This window comes from Melanerpes formicivorus, unplaced genomic scaffold, assembly GCF_026170545.1.
Source record: "Melanerpes formicivorus ecotype bairdi unplaced genomic scaffold, bMelFor1.0.p_v2 SCAF_154, whole genome shotgun sequence".
Taxonomy (NCBI): Eukaryota; Metazoa; Chordata; class Aves; order Piciformes; family Picidae; genus Melanerpes; species Melanerpes formicivorus.
Window position 1 is genome coordinate 224,137 of NW_027142506.1, and position 24,947 is coordinate 249,083.

At 48.2% G+C, this 24,947-nt stretch overlaps 1 protein-coding gene across 1 annotated transcript in view; it reads left to right on the forward strand.

Moving 5' to 3' along the window:
* Positions 1-24,947, forward strand: part of MAN1A2 (mannosidase alpha class 1A member 2) — a 194,282-nt gene that overhangs the window by 163,573 nt on the left and 5,762 nt on the right. Inside the window, exons 10-12 of the mRNA XM_068168689.1 lie at positions 5,768-5,987; positions 14,171-14,343; positions 24,629-24,744. Coding sequence (XP_068024790.1) covers positions 5,768-5,987; positions 14,171-14,343; positions 24,629-24,744 — 509 coding nt within the window. The remainder of the gene's footprint in view (positions 1-5,767; positions 5,988-14,170; positions 14,344-24,628; positions 24,745-24,947) is intronic.

Consider the following 24,947-nt stretch of genomic DNA (forward strand, 5'->3'; position numbering starts at 1 on the left):
CACCCTTTAGATATTGAGAAGCATTAATGAAATTGTGCCTCAGTTTCCTTTTCTCTGGGCTCAACAGCCCCAGATCTCTCAGCCTTTCCTTGTCATTTACATGTTCCAGTCCCCTCATCATCTTAGGGGCTCTCTGCTGGACTCTATCTAATATTTCTTTGTTTCTTGAAGTGCAGATCCCAGAACTGGGTGGAGTATTACAGAGTGGAGGGGGAGGAGAATCTCCCTTGACCTGCTGGCCACACTCATCTGAATGCACCCCAGGATGCCATTGGCTTTCTCACCATGAGAGCACATTGTTGGCCCATGGGAAACTTGCTGTCCACCAAGAGTCCCAGGTTCCTTTTCCCCAGAGCTGCTTTCCAGAAGGTCAACCCCTAACCTGTGCTGGTGCAGGGGATTGCTCTTCCCCAAATGCAGGACTCTGCACTTACCCTTGTTGAATTTCATTAGAATAGTTCAGAGTGATTTGCAGTGGGGACTTTTCGTGGTGGCTCTGAGCTTTATGCTGCTCAGTTCTTGCTTGCTTTCTTTTCCCAGATACAGCCATCTTCTTTCCTCAGTCTTGGTTGTGCCCATATGTATTAACTTGCCAATGCTGCAGCAAGACACACTGAGAGTAACCACTGAGAACTTCAGTCAAGGTAGCTGTGGTACCAACAGCAGCAAGGTCTTTATAGTCTTGTCCAAGTGCTGATATGTGCTTGGTACCTAACTTGTTGAATGTTCTGTACACTCTGTGTTTATTTCAAGATAACCTTTTAAAGCTTTGCTCTGGTGCTGTCAGTCTCCTAAAACAAAACTCTTGTCTTGGAATTCTCCAAATGCACAATGAAAGGTAACTAGTGAAAGCTGTAGCTCCTTTCAAGGAGTTGTAGAGAGGAAAAAGCTATTGCCTTGGCCTTCTCCTCTCCAGATTAAACAACCTCAGTTCCCTCAGCCTCCCTTCTCACAAGACCTGTTCTCCAGACCCTTTACTAGCTTTGTTGAGCTTCTCTGGGTGCACTCCAGCACTGCAATGTCTGTCTTGTAGTGAGAGCCCCAAAACTGAACCCAGAACTCAAAGTGTGGTCTCATCAGTGCCAAGTACAGTGGGACAATCATTTGCCTGGTCCTGCTGGGTACTTTGTTGCTGATGCACTCCATGATACTGTTGGCCTTCTTGGCCACCTGGAACCACGTTGTCTTGTCTTCAGCTGCCTCTCAACCAGCAGCTCCAGGTCCTTTTCTGCCAGGGTGCTTTCCAGCCTGAAGCACTGTTGGGGCTTGTTGTGACCTAAGTGCAGGATCTGGCACTTGGCCTTGTGGAATCTCATACAATTGGCCTCAGCCCATTGTTTCAGCCTGTCCACATCTCTCTGTATAGCCTTCCTACCTTCAACCACATCAACACTCCCTCCCACCTTAGTGTCATTTGCATGCTTACTGATTTCTTCTCAGCAGTCTTCTCTTCATCCAGACAAGAGCTCTGTTTGCCCTCTTAACCTCTGCCTCACACTCTCATCCACTTCCCAGTTGGTTTTGCTCAGAAGCTAGTGATAATCTTCTTGATTCAGTGCTTTCCTGCTAGGATGATTTACATTCCTGATGCCACCATGTCTGACCTTACACTTATCTCTATTAAAACACAATTGTTCAAGCAACCCCCCTTTTGTCACCTGCTCTGAATGATTTTTACAGGACAGACTTTTCCTTTATCACTATCTATAGCTCCATCAATTTCTGTGTCATATGCACATTACTTTGCAGCATTTCTTTCTTGCAGCTCCCTGGGAGGATGCCACCTAGCATTAGCTAAAAGTGTCTTTGCAGAACCTTCATGGGAAGAGGAATTTTCCATGACTTTTTGTTTTACTTTCACCTGTCTGTGCTGGTTTGAGCTTTAAGTGGAGTTTGAAAGCTCAAATAATAACAGATTGAGATATTTTTTTTCCCTAGTAAGGGGGAAACAACAAACAAAACATAAAGAAAGGGTAGGGGAAAGGAGAGGTAAATTCATGAAAGAAATAGTCTGGAATCAGTTAGGGAGTAGAAGAGGTAAATGTTTAACAAAAAATACATATAGCAATACCAGGGAGGGTTGACAAAGGTAAGGGATAAGGATAAATAGGCAAATATACAAAACCAAGGCTGGATGGCCTTGTGGTTCCCTGGATGTGAGTGGATTCAGTTCTTTAGGAAGTGTGGCTGCAGCTGGGGAAATAGACCCAGACCACGGGGTCAGTGCAGGAAGCAACAGCAGCAGCATTTGATCTCTCTTGAACAGGTGAGGCAAGAAAGAGAAGGAAGGAAATGATGTTCACCTTTTTTATAGGCTTGATGGACAGGAAGGGGGAGTGGAATAGACCACCTCTGACCCAGGGGACTCCTCCTCCTGGGAGGGGGGCAGCCAAGTCTCTCTGCCCACCTGGATGAGGTTTCTTCTGTCCACCTGGGGCTGGGTTCTTTCAGCCCCCATCAAGGATAGGTGTAACCCAGCACAGTCCACCCCTCTATTCCATGTCCACTTTTCTGTCACAGTCTTCATCCAGTTATGAATTGTGGTACTAGAATTCTTGCTGCAAGTGCTTCTTTGTCCCAGCTGACTCTCTCTCAAGGCAGTCTGTCTCTCTGGTGCTGGTTGATGCAGGTGGTGTTTGACTAAGGCAGGAGAAGGATCAGGAAACCAGGACATAGTCTTTATCTCTGAAGGGGAGTCAGGAACAGTCTGTTGCTGTAGGGAAACAGGAGCAGGTGCAGGTGAGATGATGCAGAAGTCCACTGGATCAGTGTTTGTGTGTGGTGGATTCATGTTGAATCCTGGGCACCACATTGTCACTAAACCAGCAAGGAAAACTTAGAACAACTTAAAACTATTATACAGTGATTACATTGATCTGTGTTAGCCTCTGAGTCTGTACTTTTTCAGCCAGAGTTATCTTTCACTATGGGACACATTGAATGCCCCCAGTCTCTAGCATGACCCAGCATGTGTGACCAGGCCCCTCAGCAAAGACCACCCCTCAGGTTGGTTTGCTCCCACTGGCAGCCAGAGAAACCCACACTGACTTCCCCAGTAGATTATTCTCACAGATCATAGGAACTCTATCTCCATCTACTGTTTGCAGCAGGTTGGACTGGGCAGGACCAGCTTGGTTTACAGACCCTCTGCTATTCACTAACCAAGTGGCTTGAGCTAGGTGCTTTTCCCAGTTCTTAAAGCTTCCACCACCCATGACTTTTAGGGTGGTGAATAGACTAGACTAGACTAGACTGGAGTAAACTAGTTTGGAAAAGACCTTTGAGATCATTGAGTCCAACGTATCACCCAACACCATCTAATCCACTAAACCATGGCACCAAGTGCCTCATCCAGGCTCTTAAACATTTACAGTGATGGTGACTCCACCACCTCCCTGGGCAGCACATTCCAATGGCCAATCTCTCTTTCTGGGAAGAGCTTCTTCCTAACATCCAGCCTGAACCTCCCCTGGCACAGCAAGCCATTGTAGCATTCAACTATGCCACGTCCAATCCCTTTTTGAACACCTCCAGGGATGGTGACTCCACCACCTCCCTGGGCAGCACATTCCAGTGGCCAATTACTCTTTCTGGGAAGAACTTTCTCCTCACCTCCAGCCTAAACTTCCCCTGGCACAGCTTGAGACTGTGTCCTCTTGTTCTGGTGCTGCTTGCCTGGGAGAAGAGACCAACACCCACCTGGTTATAACCTCCCTTCAGGGAGTTGGAGACAGCAAGAAGGTCTCCCCTGAGCCCCCTCTTCTCCAGGCTATGCAACCCCAGCTCCCTCAGCCTCTCCTCATAGGGCTGTGCTCCAGACCCCTTCCCAGCTGTGTTGCCCTTCTCTGGACACCTTCCAGCAACTCAACATCTTTCCTAAACTGAGGGGCCCAGAACTGGACACAGGACTCAAGGTGTGGCCTAACCAGTGCTGAGTACAGGGGCAGAATGACCTCCCTGCTCCTGCTGGCCACACTCTTCCTGATGCAGGCCAGGATGCCATTGGCCCTCCTGGCTGCCTGGGCACACTGCAGGCTCATGTTCAGCCTACCATTGACCAGTACCCCCCCGGTCCCTCTCTGCCTGGTTGCTCTTCAACCCCTCTGTCCCCAGCCTGTAGCACTGCATGGGGTTGTTGTGGCCAATGTGTAGAACTTGGCACTTGGATGTGTTCAATCTCCTGCCCTTGGACTCTGCCCATCTGTCCAGCCTGTCCAGGTCCCTCTGCAGAGCTCTTCTACCCTCTAACAGATCGACTCCTGCCCTCAGCTTGGTGTCATCTGCAAATTTACTGATGATGGACTCAATCCCCTCATCCAGATCATCAGTAAAGATATTGAACAGGATGGGGCCCAGCACTGATCCCTGATTCATTAATCTAATTAATTAATCTATTGCCCTAATCCAGGTTGTAGCAAACTGCAGTTCGCGCTGAGTAAGTAGCAAGAAGGCAACTGTATGCAGCAGGCATGAGCTCCACATCCACACTCTCTGCCTCTGTGTTGTCAGTATATCTGGATTTAGTGCAGAATACATTTGTGGATGTTTGGGATGTAATTTGTTGTAGGTACCAGACAAACAAAAGAGAGTGGCAGTAATTCACCTCTGTACTAGATCTTGTGGATGGTAAGCATCCTCGAGGTCTCTTCCAACCTTAGTTATACTGTGATACTGTGATACTGTGAAGCAGAGTAAATGCCTTTTTAGCGGTACTGTGATCCTTCAACTCTAACCAGCCTTGGAGTACTCTGACCCATCACAGATCAGGCACTTTGAAGAAAGTTCTGAACCCATGAGATGGTTATGTGTGCAAGTACAAAAGAGATTTCTGGAAAGGAGACAGGGATGCTGTCCCCCTGGTAAAGAAGATAATTGTCTTTATGATTGTAGAACTCAACCCATAATGAGATTCTAGTTAGAAGAAAAACTGTCTGATGCTAAAAATAGCAAGTCCTGAGGTAGGCTGGTGGGGATGTGTTGTTCCATGTGCATTGCAAACTTCAGAAAGTTAGGTCAGCTCTTCTCCTTTGTGCTACCAGAAGAATACCATTTGTAAGTCATCAGCAACAACGTACCTGGAAGCATTCCAAACCCACCTGGATGTGTTCCTGTGTGATTTGCTGTAGGTGATCCTGCCCTAGCAGGAGGGTTGGACTATTCAGAGGTCCCTTCCAATTCCTACCATTCTGTGATTGTGTGATATGTTGGTAAAGGTATGCAAACAAAAAACAGCTTCACCTATAAAACAATTATGGTGTTTTGTGAACAGCTGCTCTGACCCTCCTCCATCCTTTAACCATGTGCAAACAAAGGTGCTGAGAAGCACCTAGAAGGTGGCTGGAGCATTCCTGTCACTTCCTATTAAAGACTGAGACTACAGGTGCTGCCTCCTCACCAAAAGTTCCCAGTGTTGGTTTATTTCCTGAGCATGCACAGACTGTACAGCAGAACAAGGAGGTGCTTTTCAGAGTTATCAGACAAACATTGTTTGAGCCATAAAATATGTGCTGAATTCTCAGCTGAAAAATGCAGTGTTACCTTATTTCATGATGGTCCTGTGGTTGATCTCAGGAGCATTGTTCAGCAGTTACGGGGGGAGGGTGCACTGAAATCATGTTCTTAGAGCTGGTTATTCTTGTGTCATTCAGCAATGAATCTGAAAGAAGAAAATGCTTTTTGTTTTTCAATCTGCTTTGTTCTTTGAAGGAGAGTTAGCATGTGAGACTCACATGGGAAACACTGTCTGAAAGTTCTCTTCTTCTTGTAGGCCATAGAAAAGCATCTCGTCAGGAAGTCCAATGGAGGACTGACCTTCATTGGGGAGTGGAAGAACGGGCACCTTGAAAGAAAGATGGGCCATTTGACCTGTTTTGCAGGGGGAATGTTTGCCCTTGGAGCAGATGGTTCCAGAGATGACAAGGCTGGACATTACTTGCAGCTGGGAGCTGAAATTGCACATACGTGTCACGAGTCGTACGACAGGACCAGTAAGATCCATTTCTAATCCACTTCAGTGGGGAAAATGCAGAAATGGTTGTAGTGGTTGTTAAGATTTGGTTTGGACCTATGCCTTTGTAGTGCTTTAAGCCTTAACTGGGAGTTAAGAGCTCAGATGGGGGCAAGGATGAGAATCTCTCTCCCACTCCCCCCTTCTCCCTCCCAACAGAGAGGGGAAAAAAAGGGAAGGAGCAAATCCACCAAACAATAATTTGGAGTCAGCCTGGAAGTAGAGAGGTAAAGAGTTTTCTTTAAAGAAAATATATATATAAAAAAATAACAGGTAAAGTTCACAGGGGCAAGGAACAAGGATGGATGGGAGGGGGACAAAGAAGAAGAATACAAAACCAGTCTCTCTCTGAAGAGCTGTGGAGGCAGCAGGGAGAAGGATCAGGCCTGACCACATGGCAGAGGAGCAGGAAAGCAGCTGCAGTAGCTCTCATCCAGGAGAGGCAGGAGCCAAAAGGAGGCCTAATGGCTGCAATGTCCTGCTTTTTATACCCTAGCTGGGCAGGGAGGGGGGAGTGGAACAGACTCAGTTTCCCAGGGGGAAGATGCCCTGCAGAGAGGGCAAAGCACTCACAAAACCTCCACCGTTTTGTTTTTTTCAGGATGGGCATTAACCCACCACAGCCTTGCCTAACATGCACTCTTTATTTGCACACAAAGAATCATAGAATCAATAAGGTTGGAAAAGACCTCAGAGGTCATCAAGTCCAACCTATCACCCAGTGAGTGATTACTAACTAAACCATGGCTCCAAGTGCCACGTCCAATCCCCTCTTGAACACCTCCAGGGACAGTGACTCTACCACCTCCTTGGGCAGCACATTCCAATGGCCAATTACTCTTTCTGGGAAGAACTTTCTCCTCACCTCCAACCTAAACTTCCCCTGGCACAGCTTGAGACTGTGTCCTCTTGTTCTGGTGCTGGGTGCCTGGGAGAAGAGACCAACCCCCACCTGGCTACAACCTCCCTTCAGGGAGTTGTAGACAGCAATGAGCCTCCTCCTCTCCAGGCCAAACAGCCCCAACTCCCTCAGCCTCTCCTCATAGTGCTTGTGCTCAAGGCCTCTCTCCAGTTTCTGCCAGTATAGTGTTTTTACATCCAGACAGGTACTTCTGACCTACGTCACGATGAATTAATGTAAACCCAGACTTCAGACAGCTCCTTCCTGCTTGTGTGCTCCTATTTTTGGAGCAGTCACCTGAAATAGGTTGCGTGGGCAAAGAGGGGAGGGAGTGCATGTGAACTCTTGTCCTCCTCCCAGGTGCACAGGGCAGGTTTTCATTTCATATCTACTGTTCTTCCAGTGATGTAGAGTGAAAATGTTGTAAATACATCTTTTACTGGTTTTAAAAGCAGTACATTCTAAATACAACTAAACTAGTGAAGATGGTGATGAGTATACAGACTGTACGACTTGACCAGTGAGGAGGCAGTGTCAGGTTTCACTGCTGGGCTGGAAGTTTCACAGGTTCGGTCTTTTGGACCAGGTTGATTTCACATCTTCAGAATGACCTTGATGCAAAAAGTCGAAGTGTGCTTGTTATGCTTAGAATAGAATAGAATAGAATAGAATAGAATAGAATAGAATAGAATAGAATAGAATAGAATAGAATAGAATGGAATGGAATGGAATGGAATGGAATGGAATGGAATGGAATGGAATGGAATGGAATGGAATAGAAATAACCAGGTTGGAAAAGACCTTCAAGATCAAGAGGACACAGTCTCAGGGGAGGTTTAGACTCGAGGTGAGGAGAAAGTTCTTCACTGAGCGAGTCATTCGTCATTGGAATGTGCTGCCCAGGGAGGTGGTGGAGTCCCCATCCCTGGAGGTGTTCAAGAGGGGATTGGACGTGGCACTTGGTGCCATGGTCTGGTCATGAGCTCTGTGGTGACAGGTTGGACGTGATGATCCTCTAAGTCTCTTCCAACCTTAGTTATACTGTGATACTATGAAGTCCAACCTATCATTCAACACCATCTAATCCACCAAGTGCCTCATCCAGACTCCACCACCTCCCTGGGCAGCGCGTTCCATTGGCCAATTACTCTTGCTGGGAAGAACTTCTTCCTAACATCCAGCCTAAACCTCCCCTGGCACAGCTTGAGACTGTGTCCTCTTGTTCTGGTGCTGGTTGCCTGGGAGGAGAGACCAACCCCCACCTGGCTACAACCTCCCTTCAGGTAGCTGTAGACAGCAAGAAGGTGTCCCCAGAGTCTTCTCTTCTGCAGGCTAAGCAACCCCAGCTCCCTCAGCCTCTCCTCACAGGGCTGTGCTCCAAACCCCTCCCCAGCTTTGTTGCCCTTCTCTGGACACCTTCCAGCAACTCAACATCTTTCCTAACTGAGGAGCCCAGAACTGGACACAGGACTCAAGGTGTGGCCTAACCAGTGCTGAGTACAGGGGCACAATGACTTCCCTGCTCCTGCTGGCCACACTGTTCCTGATGCAGGCCAGGATTCCATGGCCTTCTTGGCCACCTGGGCACACTGCTGGCTCGTGTTCAGCCTAGAGTGTCTGTAAATTCGTATGAGGCAATTAGAGGAGTTTCAGAGTAGTAAACAGGAAGATTGTGAGGGCTGCACTGTGAGAAATAAGAGGCTCACTAGGAAAAAAATGCTCTTTTTCTGAAGCGGGAGCTGAGCAATGCCAATGCAGTCCTAGTTTGTAAAATAGGTGAAGAATTTTCAGCAGAGATTAGAGAATATTAACACTGCTTTAGGTGACATGTGTAATTCATCATCCAGGACATGCTGTACAAATATGAATATCAAGCAGAACAAATGGAGAGAAGGACCAAGAGAATGCTGAGAGCGACAGAACTTTTATCTTCAGAGGAAAAATAAGAGAAGTCAGCCTGTGCAGGCTGGAAAAGTAATGCCAAAGAGGGGAATAAATTTGTTCTCATCTCAAGGGATAAACACTGAAAAGAAATAGTTATTTTAAGATCTAAACAAGAAGGCTGTACCAAGAGTAAAGATGTGTGAGCTTGCCCTGAATAAATGTAGGTTGGAGATTGGGAATGGCTCTCTGTAGCCATCAGAGAAGTGAGATTCTGAAATAGCTTGGTGGTAGAAATAGTGGTAACGGCAGGTCAAGCAATTTTGAGGTGAGAATTCAGCTATTTGTTCACCAGATTACATAATATCATTGTACAATTGCCTGTGCTGTGAAAGCATCCAGTCACATAAGTGAAACTTCTACCTGGCTAGCAACAGCTGGGGTGAGATTGCTGGAGAGCAGCCAGGCAGCAAGGGACCTGGGGGGACTGGTTGATAGTAGGCTGAACATGAGCCAGCAGTGTGCCTAGGCAGCCAGGAGGGCCAATGGCATCCTGGCCTGTACCAGGAATAGTGTGGCCAGCAGGAGCAGGGAGGTCATTGTGTCCTGTACTCAGCACTGGTTAGGCCACACCTTGAGTCCTGTGTCCAGTTCTGGGCCCCTCAGTTTAGGAAAGATGTTGAGATGCTGGAAGGTGTCCAGAGAAGGGCAACAAAGCTGGGGAGGGGTTTGGAGCACAGCCCTGTGAGGAGAGGCTGAGGGAGCTGGGGTTGCTTAGCCTGGAGAAGAGGAGGCTCAGGGGAGACCTTCTTGCTCTCTCCAACTCCCTGAAGGGAGGTTGTAGCCAGGTGGGGGTTGGTCTCTTCTCCCAGGCAACCAGCACCAGAACAAGAGGACACAGTATCAAGCTGCGCCAGGGGAAGTTTAGGCAGGAGGTGAGGAGAAAGTTCTTCCCAGAGAGAGTTGTTGGCCATTGGAATGTGCTGCCCAGGGAGGTGGTGGAGTCATCGTCCCTGGAGGTATTCAAGAGGGGATTGGATGTGGCACTTGGTGCCATGATTTAGTAGTCATGAGGTGTTGGGTGATAGGTTGGACTTGATGATCTCTCAGGTCTTATCCAACCTTTTCGATTATATTGATTTTGATTATATGACAAGAGGACACAGTCTCAGGCTGTGCCAGTGGAGGTTTAGGTTGGATGTTAGGAAGAAGTTCTACACAGAGAGAGTGATTGCCCATTGGAATGGGCTGCCCAGGGAGGTGGTGGAGTCACCGTCATTGGAGGTTTTCAGGAGGAGACTTGATGGGGTGCTTGGTGCCATGGGTTAGTTGTTTAGGTGGTGTTGGATTGGTTGATGGGTTGGACACGATGATCTTGAAGGTCTCTTCCAACCTGGTTTGGTTTATTCTAAATAAAGGTTCTAAATAGAGGTTTATTCTAAATTCTTTGAAAAAAAAGAAAGGGAGAAGGGAAAAAATAAGAGGATGCCTAAGGAGAAAGTTACAAATTGTAGCTGCTGTTGCATTCTGAACAACAGCATTTAAATGTTTAATCTGTGCTTAAAAATAAGCAGTGCTGCTTTTACTCTTTGTGCAGTCCTAATTTCATTATTTCAGATGTTTGTTCTGTACCCCAAATAAGTCAGAGGATGGGGATGAAAGTTCTGGTTGTGCATTTCATAACACACACAGATGTCAGAAGCAGTCTGAAAGCTGTACCCATGGCTGTGTATTTGCAGTGCCCTGGTTTGCTGTTGCTCAGTGATGCACGCTCAGGAATAGGGAGTTTTGTTTTGGTTGGCTTGGGTGTTTTGGTTGTTTTTTTTGCCTGAACTCTTCTTTCAGAGAAAGTAAAAGAACTGTTCTAAGCAAAATAGCATAAAATCATAAAGGTTGGGGAAGGCCTCTCAGATAATCAAGTCCAACCATCAACTAGCACCATCATGCCCACTAAATTGTGACCCAAAGTGCCATGTATCATAATAGTATCATAATTTCATTCAGGGTTGGAAGGGACCACAAGGATCATCTAGTTCCAAGCCCCCTGCCATGGGCAGGGACACCCCACACTACATCAGCCTGGCCACAGCCTCACCCAGCCTGGCCTTAAACACCTCCAGGGACAGGGCCCCAACCACCTCCCTGGACAACCCATTCCAGGGCTTCACCACTCTCATGGGGAAGAACTTCCTCCTCACCTTCAGCCTCAATCTCCCCACCTCCAGCTTCATTCCATTCCCCCTAGTCCTATCACTGCCTGAGATCCTGAGCAGTCCCTCCCCAGCCTTCCTGTAGCCCCCTTCAGATACTGGAAGGCCACAATGAGGTCACCTGGGAGCCTTTTCTTCTCCAGACTGAACAGCCCCAACTCCTTCAGTCTGTCCTCACAGGAGAGGTGCTCCAGCCCTCTGCTCATCCTCCTGGCCCTTCTCTGGACACCTTCCAGCACCTCCACATCCCTCTTGGAATAGGGGCTCCAGAACTGGAGGCAGTACTCCAGGTGGGGTCTCAGCAGAGCTGAGCAGAGGGGGAGAATCACCTCCCTTGCCCTGCTGGCCACACTTCTCCTGCTGCAGCCCAGGATCTGATTGGCTTTCTGGGCTGCAAGTGCACACTGAGAGCTCCTGGTGAGCTTCTCCTCCCCCAGCACCCCCAAGTCTCTCTCCTCAGGGCTGCTTTCCAGCCAGTCCCTGCCCAGCTTGGATTTGTGCCTGCTTCCAGAGCTTCATTTTACTTTTGCTGCATTGTGCAAGGAGGACACAAGCACTGCACAACCTCATGAAGCCAAGGGCAGAAAAGTTTTGCTAACTCAGGCCAGTAGGTTGCCCAGCAGTTCTGTAGGGTCAGTGCTGCTTACAGAACCCTCCCAAGAAGCTGAGAGGATACTTCAGTGAACATAAAAGAGCTAAAGGACATTTGCACAAAGCCATAGCCACACAACAAACACACACATCCACCAGAAGCATACACATGAGCACAGAGATACTCAGGTCAGTGCAAAGGTGCTTCCTTTACCTGATATCCTGATATGTCAACAAGTGTTTTGAGCACCTCCAGAGATGGTTGGTGACTCCATCACATCACAGCCTGTTCCAATGCTTGACCGCTCTTTCAGTTAACAAATTTTTCCTGATACCCAGCCTAAACCTCTCCAGTGCAACTTGAGTCAATTTCCTCTTGTCCTGTCACTCATTGTTGGGGAGAAGGGGCCAACAAACCCCTGGCTACAAGCCCCTTTCAAGGAGTTGTAGGAAGCAAGAAGACCTCCCCTCAGCATCCTTTTTTCCAAGCTAAATAACCCCAGTTCCCTCAGGCAAATCTCACCAGACTTGTTCCTGTACCCCACCTGCTAGGTGAACCTGCTCTAGCAAGAGCATTGGACTACATGATACCTGAAGGTCCCTTCCAACCCCTACCATTCTCTGAATGATTCTAACTCTGCCAAGGCTGGTGCTAAACCGTGTCCCTCAGCATCACATCTCTGCATCTCTGAAACAGCTCCACCTCCCTGCAGGGCCTGTTTCACTGCTTGAAAAGCCTTCCAGTGAAGATGTTTCTTCTAGTAACCAACCTAAAAATCACCTGTGGGGGCCTGACAACACTTCCCTAAGCCAAGAGTGTTTGGATAAAGATGCAGGTTATTTGAGGTGGTGGTACCTGGTTTTGTTCCTAGATCTTCTCCTGCTGTGCTGGGTAGGATCAAAGGACATCAAAGCCTCTGCTCCAGGGGAGGTTTAGGCTGCATGTTAGGCTGGTGTTACTGCTCTCTACAACTCCCTGAAGGGAGGTTGTAGCCAGGAAGGGGTTGGTCTTTTCTCCTAGGCAACCAGCACCAGAGCAAGAGGATGCAGTCTCAAGCTGTGCCAGGGGAGGTTTAGGCTGGATCTTAGGGAAAAGCCTCCTCTTCTCCAGGCTAAGCAGCCCCAGCTCCCTCAGCCTCTCCTCACAGGGCTGTGCTCCAGACCTCTCAAGCACACACTGACAAGTGTCCCTGGATTTAGCAGCTGGAAGAGTCTGAGGACTTACAGGAACTCTGTGACTAGCAGCTAGCAATAGGGACTTGCTGCAAGTAGGAATAAAATGCTGTACTCATCTTTTGATGAGAACAAGAGGACACAGTCTCAAGCTGTGCCAGGGGAGGTTAGGCTGGATGTTAGGAAGAAGTTTCTTCCCAGAAAGAGAGATTGGCCATTGGAATGTGCTGCCCAGGGAGGTGGTGGAGTCACCATCACTGGAAGTGTTTAGGAAGAGACTGGCTGAGGCACTTGGTGCCATGGTTTAGTTGATTAGATGGTGTTGGGTGATAGGTTGGACTTGATGATCTCAAAGGTCTTTTCCAGCCTGGTTAATTCTCTCCTCTCCTCTCCTCTCCCCTCCTCTCCTCTCCTCTCCCCTCCTCTCCCCTCCTCTCCTCTCCTCTCCTCTCCTCTCCTCTCCTCTCCCCTCCTCTCCTCTCCTCTCCTCTCCTCTCCTCTCCTCTCCTCTCCTCTCCTCTCCTCTCCTCTCCTCTCCTCTCCTCTCCTCTCCTCTCCTCTCCTCTCCTCTCCTCTCCTCTCCTCTCCGAACCTCTCCTCTCCTCTCCTCTCCGAACCTCTCCTCTCCTCTCCGAACCTCTCCTCTCCTCTCCTCTCCGAACCTCTCCGAACCTCTCCTCTCCTCTCCTCTCCGAACCTCTCCTCTCCGAACCTCTCCTCTCCGAACCTCTCCTCTCCTCTCCGAACCTCTCCTCTCCTCTCCGAACCTCCCCTCTCCTCTCCTCTCCTCTCCTCTCCTCTCCTCTCCTCTCCGAACCTCTCCTCTCCTCTCCTCTCCTCTCCTCTCCTCTCCGAACCTCTCCTCTCCTCTCCGAACCTCTCCGAACCTCTCCGAACCTCTCCGAACCTCTCCGAACCTCTCCTCTCTTCTCTGCCCTGCCCTAACCTTCCCAAACCTTCCCTTCCCTTCCCACCTCCTCTTTTCTTTTTGCCCCTTCTCTTACTTGTCATTTATTTTACTTGTAAGGACCTGCTCATACACTGGTGGAGGTGGGGAGGGACCTCTGGAGATTATGTTGGTCACTTCTAATTTTATCCTACAATGGAATGTGTTCAAGTCTTTATATTCTTGGTGTTCCATTAGCTTTCAAGAGGATTACTGTGCTCCTGTCAGGATAGGCAGTTTTCTCGTGGGAAATGAATAAATTATTCATAACAAAACTTACAGACCTCAACAGCACAGAAGATTGATGAGACTGCTTAAGGACAAGCTGGTTCCTGTTTTTCTCACCTACTTGAGATCTAGCAGTCTCCTATCCACCCTTCCTGCAAAACCTGATAAGGAGTAATAATTTTTTTCCTTTCCTTTTCTTTTCTTTCCTTTTTTGTTTCTTCCTTCCTCTGCAGCATTAAAGCTGGGCCCAGAAGCCTTCAAATTCGATGGTGGTGTTGAGGCAGTGGCGGTGCGCCAGAACGAGAAGTATTACATCCTGAGGCCGGAGGTGATTGAGACCTACTGGTACATGTGGAGGTTCACCCACGATCCCAAGTACAGGCAGTGGGGCTGGGAGGCAGCACAGGTAACTGAATGAATTACATGCCAGTCATTTAATGCTACAGGCTTGCCTTTTGTAGCCATCTCATAGTGCTGAAAAACTCCAAACCAGTTGCCCAGGTGGCCAAGAAGGCCAATGGCATCCTGGCCTGCATTAGGAATAGTGTGGCCAGCAGGAGCAGGGAGGTCATTGTGCCCTGTACTCTGCATTGGTTAGGCCACACCTTGAGTCCTGTGTCCAGTTCTGGGCCCCTCAGTTTAAGAAGGACATTGAGAGACTTGAAGGTGTCCAGAGAAGGGCAAGGAGGCTGGGGAGAGGCCTTGAGCACAGCCCTGTGAGGAGAGGCTGAGGGAGCTGGGGTTGCTTAGCCTGGAGAAGAGGAGGCTCAGGGGTGACCTCATTGCCCTCTACAACTACCTGATAGGTGGTTGTAGCCAGGAAGGGGTTGGCCTCTTCTCCCAGGCAACCAGCACCAGAACAAGAGGACACAGTCTCAAGCTGCGCCAGGGGAGGTTTAGACTCGAGGTGAGGAGGAAGTTCTTCACCGAGAGAGTCATTCGCCATTGGAATGTGCTGCCCAGGGAGGTGGTGGAGTCATCGACCCTGGAGGCATTCAAGAGGAGATTGGACGTGGCACTTGGTGCCATGGTCTAGTCATGGGGTCTGTGTTGATAGGTTGGACTTGATGATCCTCGAGGTCCTTTCCAACCTAAGTGATACTGTGATACTGTGATTGTCATGATGTCCTGTAGATGAGAGTTCTACCTCAGAACTGCAGCGTGATGGGGGTGGAAGGAACCTCTGAAAATCATCTAGTCCAACCTCCATGCTAGAGCAGGATCACCACACTGAAATATGTCCTCTAGAGGCAGAGACTCTACCTCTCTGGGCAGCTTGTTTCAGTGCTCTGCCAGCCTCACAGGAAAGCTTTTTCTTATGTTTAAGGGAAAGCTCCTGTTTTCTAGTTCATGCCCAGTGCCCTTTTTCTTATCACCTGGAACCAACTGGAAGAGCCCAGCCCCATCCTCTTGAACTCCACCCTTTACCCTTTAGATATTGGTAAGATCCCCTCTCAGTCTGCTCTTCTCCAGCCCTAGGTCTCTCAGACTTTGCTTATAAGGGACACACTCCAATCTCTTAATCATCCTTGTGGCATTCCATTGTGCTGCCTGTTGTATTTTCCTGTCTCTCTTGAACTTGAGAGTCCAGAACTGGACACAAGGTTCCAGGTATGGCTTCACCAGAGCAGAGTAGAGGGAATGAAGAACCTCCCTTGACCTTGACACTCTTCTGAATGCACCCAAGAATGCCACTGGCCTTCAGCAGTCCCAAGTCTCTCAGGCATCCCCTATCCCTCTTGAACTGGAGAGCCCAGAACAGGACACAGTACTCCCAGGTGTAGCCTCACTAGGGCAGAGTCGAGGGAGAAGAGAACCTCCTTCAACCACACCCTTCTTAATGCACCCAAGAATACCACTTGCCTTCTTGGCCATAAGGGCACATTGCTGGCTCACAGGGAACTCCTTGGCCACCAGCTGGTCTTCCCTGCTGAGCTCCTTTCCAGTAGGCTAACCTCTAATGTATACTGGTGCAGGGAGTTACTCCTCCCCAGGTGCAGGACTTTACACTTGTCCTTGTTGAACTTCAAGAGATTCCCCTCTGCCCAGCTCTCCAGCCTGTCCAGGTCTCACTGAATGGCAGCACAGCCTGACTGGGTGCCAGCCACTCCTCCCAGTTTTGTACCTTCAGCATACCTGCCTTGAGCACTCTGTCCCTTCATCCAGGTCATTGTTGAAGATACTGAACAAGACTGGACCCAGTACCAATCCCTGGGGAACACCACTAGCTTCAGGCCTCCAACTTGACCCTGCATCATTGATCACAACCCTCTGAGCTCAGTCCTTCAGCCAGTTCTCAATCCACCTCACTGTCCACTCATCTAATCCACACTTCCTAATCTTACCTATGAGAATGTTATGTGAGACTCTGTCAGAAGCCTTGGCATACAACATCCACTGCTCTCCCTTCATCTTTGTCCCTCCGCAGTCTTCCTTCCCCTGGACTGAATATCAATTCTCTCAGGCTTCCCTCTGTGTAGTCTTCATTCTGACATCTCTCATTAGGCTCCATTTTACTTCTCTGGGCCCTCTCTTAGCACTGTTTTGAAACACAGGACCTAAGACATGTCCCAGTGCTCCAGCTTGAGCCCATCCTCTTCCTCAGTAGAATGAGAAAATTGTTTTGTGTCTTTTGCATTTTAATTCCTTGCAAGAGTAGCTGAAGGGGGCCTACAAGGAGGCTGGGGAGGGACAGGATGTGGCTGAGTTGGTAATGCATAAGACCCTTAATGGGAAGGTGGTGAGTTCAAGCCTGCATTGGGCAGTAATGTCCTCCCTACTCTAGTCATGAGGTCTGTGGTGACAGGTTGGACTCGATGATCTTTGAGGTCTCTTCCAACATCAGTGATACTGAATCTACTGACTTCATCTGTTCAGCTGGTCACACCATCATAGAAGGCTATCAGATTGGGCAAGCATGATAGGGGGATGAATTACAGAGTTGTTCCTGATTTGCAGCTGCTGAATCAGCTGTTGAGTTTGTGGCATGGAAATAGAATCCACTGGTCACGACTCCTCCTGCTATCAGAAGTCCACAATCCTTGAGAGAGGTAATTTGTCTTGGTGAATGGAAGTGTTAAGCATGTGTTTGTGCTCAGCTTACATGAAAAAGCAGAGCTATTCTTACAGTTCCTTCTTGGTCAGTTACTCAAACATAAGTGGTAGGACATCTATTCTCAAATGGTTTGTAAACCAGGTAGGGTGGTCATGGGGATAGATGGATTGGCATCGTGGCTTTGTCTTCCCTTAGGTGTCAGGAAGTCACAGCACATAAGGTAGAGCTTAAAAAATTGATGGTTAGGTATTTGGGGTTCGTGGTTAGGATTTTATTCCCTTGCACAGCTGCTTTCCTGGGCTTAAATCTAATTGTTGAATGTGTTAACCTAATTCCCAAGTGTAGGAGAAGGGTTGTTTTCAGATAGCTTTGGAGCACCTGTGTTTGGTCTCTGACTGAGAAAAGAATGTAAACATCTTGTGACTGAGGGGAGAAGCTGGGCAGAATTTGGTTGGATGTATTAGAATATTGGTTTGGTATTTTAGCCTATTGTATGCCTTCATTACATGGCTAAAAAGGCCAATGGCATCCTGGCCTGCATCAGCAGTAGTGTGGCCAGCAGGAGAAGGGAAGTCATTGTGTCCTGTACTCAGCACTGGTTAGGCCACACCTTGAGTCCTATGTCCAGTTCTCGGCCCCTCAGCTTAGGAAAGATGTTGAGATGCTGGAAGGTGTCCAGAGAAGGGCAACAAAGCTGGGGAGGGGTTTGGAGCACAGCCCTGTGAGGAGAGGCTGAGGGAGCTGGGGTTGCTTAGCTTGGAGAAGAGGAGGCTCAGGGGAGACCTCATTGCTCTCTGCAACGACCTGAAGGGAGGTTTGTCCAGGTGGGGGTTGGTCTCTTCTCCCAGGCAAGCAGCACCAGAACAAGAGGACACAGTCTCAAGCTGCACCAGGGGAGGCTTAGGCTGGATGTTACAAAGAAGTTCTTCCCAGCAAGAGAGATTGGCCATTGGAATGTGCTGCCCAGGGAGGTGGTGGAGTCACCATCACTGGAGGTGTTTAGGAAGAGCCTGGATGAGGCACTTGGTGCCATGGTTTAGTTGATTAGATGGTGTTGGGTGATAGGTTGGACTCAATGATCTCAAAGGTCTTTTCCAACCTGGTTAATTCTATTCTATTCTATTCTATTCTATTCTATTCTATTCTATTCTATTCTATTCTATTCTATTCTATTCTATTCCTGCCAAGCCACATTAACTTTGATTCTGTGAAAGGAAGTATACCCACATGCCACTAGAAAACAACCAGTTAAGATGTGACACCTGTGCCTTCTGATATATAATTTGCTGTCTAACATAATAAACCTCTTCACCTGCTTATATCTTGGCCTGGAAGCTGTGCTCAGGGTGAATCAAACACCTTCAAGGCTGTCCTACAAGAAGTGCTGACCCCCACAACAACTCTTTACTACAACACCCAAGCATGAAAATGCCTTTGAGTCTTTCTCATTGAAAATGGCTCTGCCTGGTCTACAGCAGTCCAGATTCTTTGTATCTGCTGGCCTGCCTTTATTCATCCTTTGTATGTAGATAGAGAACTCCGGTATCTGTCACTCACAGATTATGGGCTGTATTTGAGCTCTGTACTAGACATCAATATAGTATTCACCTAAAACTTCTTTGTAATCCCAGAGAGACTTCTTTTTTTGCCTTTTAAATGCTTCCTGCAGCTGCCTGATTTGATGATCTCTTTCTCACTGCTTCCACCTGCTGGTCTGCACCAGGCTCTTTCAAAACCTAATTTGCTGGCCAAGCAGTTTTCTGCTCGTCTTCAGGATCTGTGGATTTCTCTAGCTCCTCCTTTACCCTGCCACAGGAAGCACAGCTTCAAGCCAGTTTCAGAGATGGGAATAAACATTAAAGAGAACAAGGCCCTAATGAAATATTTTGACTAGAGCCAAAGGAGATGAGGGAAGAGCAAAGGAAGAGACTGAAGCCTGGAGAAATGTTCTGTAGGTGACAACCAGTTTTGCTGCAGAGACAAGAGATGCAGAAACAGTACTTGGAGATCTGATGGAGCCCCTATTCCAAGAGGGAACTGGAGGTACTGGAAGGTGTCCAGAGCAGGGCCAGGAGGATGAGCAGAGGGCTGGAGCTGCTCTGCTATGAGGACAGACTGAAGGAGTTGGGGCTGTTCAGTCTGGAGAAGAGAAGGCTCCCAGCTGACCTCATTGTGGCCTTCCAGTATCTGAAGGGGGCTACAGGAAGGCTGGGGAAGGACTGCTCAGGATCTCAGGGAGTGATAGGACTAGGGGGAATGGAATGAAGCTGGAGGTGGGGAGATTGAGGCTGGAGGGGAGGAGGAAGTTCTTCCCCATGAGAGTGGTGAAGCCCTGGAATGGGTTGTCCAGGGAGGTGGTTGAGGCCCTGTCCCTGTGGGTGTTTAAGGCCAGGCTGGCTGAGGCTGTGGCCAGGCTGATCTAGTGTGGGGTGTCCCTGCCCATGGCAGAGGGGTTGGAAGTAGATGATCCTTGTGGTCCCTTCCAACCCTGACTGATACTATGATCTGAGGGAAGATCTTATCACTCACTACAACTTCATGAAAGGAGGTTGGTGCAAGTTGAATGTTGGTTTCTTTTCCTTACTAACATGTGATAGGACAAGAGAAAATGGCCTCAAGTTGCACCAGAGGAGCTTTAGGTCTAGAGTGTCTATTAGAACAGACTTCCTCAAGGACAGGGTTCTCAAAGACTGGAACAGGCTTTCCAGGGAGGTGATTGAGTCCTCATCCCTGGAGGTGTTCCAAAGAGGCAGAGATGTAGTGCTGAGGGACATGGTTTAGCACCAGACTTAGAGTTAGACAATGGTTGGACTTGATCTTAAAGGTCTTTTCCCAGCAAAATGATTCTGTAATCCTGTAATGAAATGGTTTTGCACACCCCACCCTTTCACACTCACAGAGTTTTCTTAACCTGACCATCACACTTACACAGAAGCATGGGAGGCTTTTTGTTCCCCAGGGCTTTCTGTTCCCTGCATGTTGATAAGTTGTGGTGCTTACTCCTCACACCTACTCCCTACTTCTCCTTCTTCTGCACCACACACAGCTCTGGTTGGTTTTGTTCCTCCATTTATAAATAGATAAGAAACTGGAGTGACGCAGAGAGCACTTGGCTTGGCTTGCTGCTGTTGTACAACAGAGCCTGTATGCAGCTTCCTTTCCATAGAGTCAGAGAATCAATAGGGTTGGAAAAGACCTCAGAGATCATCAAGTCCAACCTGTCACCCAACACCTCAGGACTAACTAAACCATGGCTCCAAGTGCCACATCCAATCCCCTCTTGAACACCTCCAGGGATGGTGACTCCACCACCTCCCTGGGCAGCACATTCCAATGGCCAATCTCTCTTTCTGGGAAGAACTTTCTCCTCACCTGCAGCCTAAACTTCCCCTGGCACAGCTTGAGACTGTGTCCTCTTGTTCTGGTGCTGGTTGCCTGGGAGAAGAGACCAACCCCCTCCTGGCTACAACCTCCCTTCAGGTAGTTGTAGAGAGCAGTGAGGTCTCCCCTGAGGCTCCTCTTCTGCAGGCTAAGCAACCCCAGCTCCCTCAGCCTCTCCTCACAGGGCTGTGCTTCAAACTCCTCTCCAGCTTTGTTGCCCTTCTCTGGATGCATTCCAGCACCTCAACATCTTTCCTCAACTGAGTGGCCCAGAACTGGGCACGGAAATGATTCTGTGATTTCAGTGCAGGTGTTGTCCTTTTACCCAAGGGCTATTTTGTCAGTTTTCTCCAAATCCAGTGCCTGTGGGGAAGAAAACCAGGAAGCTGAATCTTAAATTGCCACAGTGATCATAAATCCCTGGGACATGGTCTCTGTCTCTTTCCTAATTGAAAAAAGAAGTTAATTATCCCAAATAGTAACCTTAGCCCTGGAGACAACATCCATCTGTATCTATACTGAGCCAGCCAAACTAGACCATGATGTGCTGAGGGGCTGGCTGACGTCTTGCAGAAATACTCATGCAAGGTACTCAGGGTAACTGCAGCAAATTACTAAAATCCTTTCTAAGGCTAATTGTTTGAAGCAGTGAGAAGCACCACTTCACAGCAGGCTTGTAAAGTGCATTGCTAATCTAAGCAGGGGAAGTTTAGGCTGGAGGTGAGGAGAAAGTTCTTCCCAGAAAGAGAGATTGGCCATGGGAATGTGCTGCCCAGGGAGGTGGTGGAGTCACCATCCCTGGAGGTGTTCAAGAGGGGATTGGATGTGGCACTTGGTGCCATGGTCTAGTCATGAGGTCTGTGGTGACAGGTTGGACTCGATGATCCTTGAGGTCTCATCCAACCTTGGTGATACTGTGATAACTATTTGGTGGGGACTTGCATATCTGACTAAGTGGGATTGTACCATGGAAGCTGCAGAGTTCATTCTCCTTCCAGTGAAAACAATATACAAGGCTTCAAGTTTGGGCTAACTTCAGACAAACTGAAGACTGACAGTGAGATGGAATGGAAGGGTATGAGGTATGAGGTTGACCTGCTGAAAAGCAGCCCTGCAGAGAAGGACCTCAATGCTTGAGAGGTTTCAATATGATCCTGCTGGCTGGAGGCAGTTGCCACCTTACAGAATCAATAAGGTTGAAGAAGACCTGAGAGATCATCAAGTCCAACCTATTACCTAACACCTCCTGACAACTAAACCAGGGCTTCAAGTTACAGAGATGAAAAAATCTTGCTTAGTGGATTGGATTTCCAGCTTGTTTACTTCAGCAGTGTATGGAATGGAATGGAATGGAATGGAATGGAATGGAATGGAATGGAATGGAATGGAATGGAATGGAATGGAATGGAATGGAATGGAATGGAATAGACCAGGTTGGAAGAGACCTTTTTGATCATCAAGTCCAACCTATCACCCAACACCATCTAATCAATTAAACCATGGCGCCAAGTGCCTCATCCAGGCTCTTCCTAAGCACCTCCAGGGATGGGCAATACATTCCAATGGCCAATCTCTCTTTCTATGAAGAACTTCTTCCTAACATCCAGCCTAAACCTCCCCTAGCACAGCTTGAGACTGTGTCCTCTTGTTCAGAGATCATCAAGTCCAACCTATCACCCAACACCTCATGAGTACTAAACCATGGCAACAAGTGCCACATCCATTCCCCGCTTGAACACCTCCAGTGTTGGTGACTCCACCACCTCCCTGGGCAGCACATTCCAATGGCCAATTACTCTTTCTGGGAAGAACTTTCTCCTCACCTCCAGCCTAAACCTCCCCTGGGGCAACTTGAGACTGTGTCCTCTTGTTCTGGTGCTGGCTGCCTGGGAGAAGAGACCAACCCCCACCTGGCTACAACCTCCCTTCAGGTAGTTGTAGAGAGCAAAAAGGTCTCCCCTGAGCCTCCTCTTCTCCAGGCTAAGCAACCCCAGCTCCCTCAGCCTCTGCTCACAGGGCTGTGCTCCAGACTGGTGCCTAACCTGCACCAGTAGCAAGATCAGTCTCAAGTCCCAACAATAAAGGAAACATTTCCATCCGAACTTTGGGAGAACTCGACTGGAGATAAGGAATGACAGTGAGAATTCGATTTTGGGTTGGTGTAAGCTCAGGCACTGGTGCCACAGCCATTCCAGTCACTTCTTTTGCCAAAGTCTCCTCTGAGTTTTGGAAAATCTTGCTGTGCTGAAACCTGAAGGTGGTCAGGCATTGGAGCAGGCTGCCCAGGGGAGCGGTGGAGTCGCTGTCCCTGGAGGTGCTCACAACGTGTGGAGACATAGCACTTTGGGACGTGGTTTAGTGGGTGTGATGGTGTTGGTTTGAGGGCTGGACATGATGATCTTAGTGGTCTTCCTCAACCTTCATGATTCTGTGTTTTCTAACAACTTGTGAATCAGTTTCTCCAGGGCCAGCTTTAATGGCTGACATCCTGATGTGCTGTGACCTTGTGCATGAGTGGAGTACTGAAAGTGTAGGCAGGAGGTGCTCTGAGCTACTTAATGCATTCCAGTCCCCTCCTCTTCCATTGTGATTTTGGCAGTATTGTGCTGGAGCTGATGAACTGGTTGATTCTTTTTTTAATCACTGATCCTTTGGCCCCTTTCTGCATTGAAGGTTGTTGGTTTTAAACTTCAGGCTTTAAAGATAAAGAGCTCTTCTGCAGCCCAGCACACAAAGCTGACTTGAGGGGAATACATAAAGGGGAAACAGAGAAGAGCACTTGGAGGAGGTGAAATGTGAGGAGAAAGCAGCAGCTGGAAGAGTTTATAAGAGGAAATCAACAGACATAATGGAATGGAATGGAATGGAATGGAATGGAATGGAATGGAATGGAATGGAATGGAATGGGATGGGATGGGATAGAATAGAATAGAATAGAATAGAATAGAATAGAATAGAATAGAATAGAATAGAATAGAATAGAATAGAATAGAATAGAATAGAATAGAATAGAATAGAATAGAACAGAACAGGTTGGAAAAGACCTTTGAGATCATCAAGTCCAACCTATCACCCAACACCATCTGATCAACTAAACCATGGCACCAAGTGCCTCAGCCAGGCTCTTCCTAAACACCTCCAGTGATGGTGACTCCACCACCTCCCTGGGCAGCACATTCCAATGGCCAATCTCTCTTGCTGGGAAGAACTTCCTAACACCCAGCCTAAACCTCCCCTGGCACAGCTTGAGACTGTGTCCTCTTGTTCTCACCAAAAGATGAGTGCAGTATTTTATTCCTACTTGCAGCAAGTCCCCATTGCTAGCTGCTAGTCACAGAGTTTCTGTAACTCCTCAGACTCTTCCAGCTGCAAAATCCAGGGACACTTGTCAGTGTGTGCTTGAGAGGTCTGGAGCACAGCCCTGTGAGGAGAGTCTGAGGGAGCTGGGGTTGCTTAGCCTGGAGAAGAGGAGGCTCAGGGGAGACCTCATTGTTGTCTACAACTACCTGAAAGGAGGTTGTAGCCAGGTGGGGGTTGGTCTCTTCTCCCAGGTAACCAGCACCAGAACAAGAGGACACAGTCTCAAGCTGTGCCAGGGGAAGTTTAGGCTGGAGGTGAGGAGAAAGCTCTTCCCAGAAAGTGTAATTTCCCATTGGAATGTGCTGCCCAGGGAGGTGGTGCAGTCACCATCCCTGGAGGTGTTCAAGAGGGGATTGGATGTGGCACTTGGTGCCATGGTGTAGTTAGTAATCATTCATTGGGTGACAGGTTGGACTTGATGATCTCTGAGTTCTTTTCCAACCTTATTGATTCTATGATTCTATGATTCCTATGCACCTGCATAGCTTTGAGTCACTGATGGGTGTTCTACTCAGTGTTACCTATGAGGAGCCATACCAGCTCAGAGCAAAAGTCTACTAAGCCCAATGTTCTGCCATCATTATCAGTCAACAGTGAATACCCAGGAAAGAAAGTATTGTTTCTTCCCCACAATACTTTCTTAGCATGCAGCAGTTTGCCAGATGAGGTGGTGTTAGGTGCTGTGGAGGGATTTTGCTTCCTTTTGTGTCCAGTCACTTTTTGGTCTTGGTCAGTGTGTCCTGGTAATGCCCACAGCATCCTCTGAGAGGAGATCCACGGCAGGATAACACAGCAGGGAAGGAGCTGCCTTCTTCATTGATCCGGCCTGATCCTTTAATGTTTCCCACTTATGCTCTGCAATTAAATTCTTTTTCTTTCCCCTTCCTCTTTGCAGGCAATTGACAAGTACTGCCGAGTCAGTGGTGGCTTTTCTGGTGTCAAGGATGTCTACTCCTCATCTCCTACATACGACGACGTACAGCAGAGCTTCTTCCTTGCTGAGACTTTGAAGTAAGTCCTCTGCACTCTTGCATCTTCCTCTAAAAGAAGAATGCAGTGGCTCAACAAATGACCTCTTGTCTTGTCAGAGCAGTTTGTAGTTTCAGCTTTCTTTCTCCCCAGCTTTAGTGTCCCAAATCAGCCTCTTTTACCAGCAGGAAATACAAGTGGAATTTCCCACATAAGAAGCTTATGCTGAGAGAGCTTTAGGATAG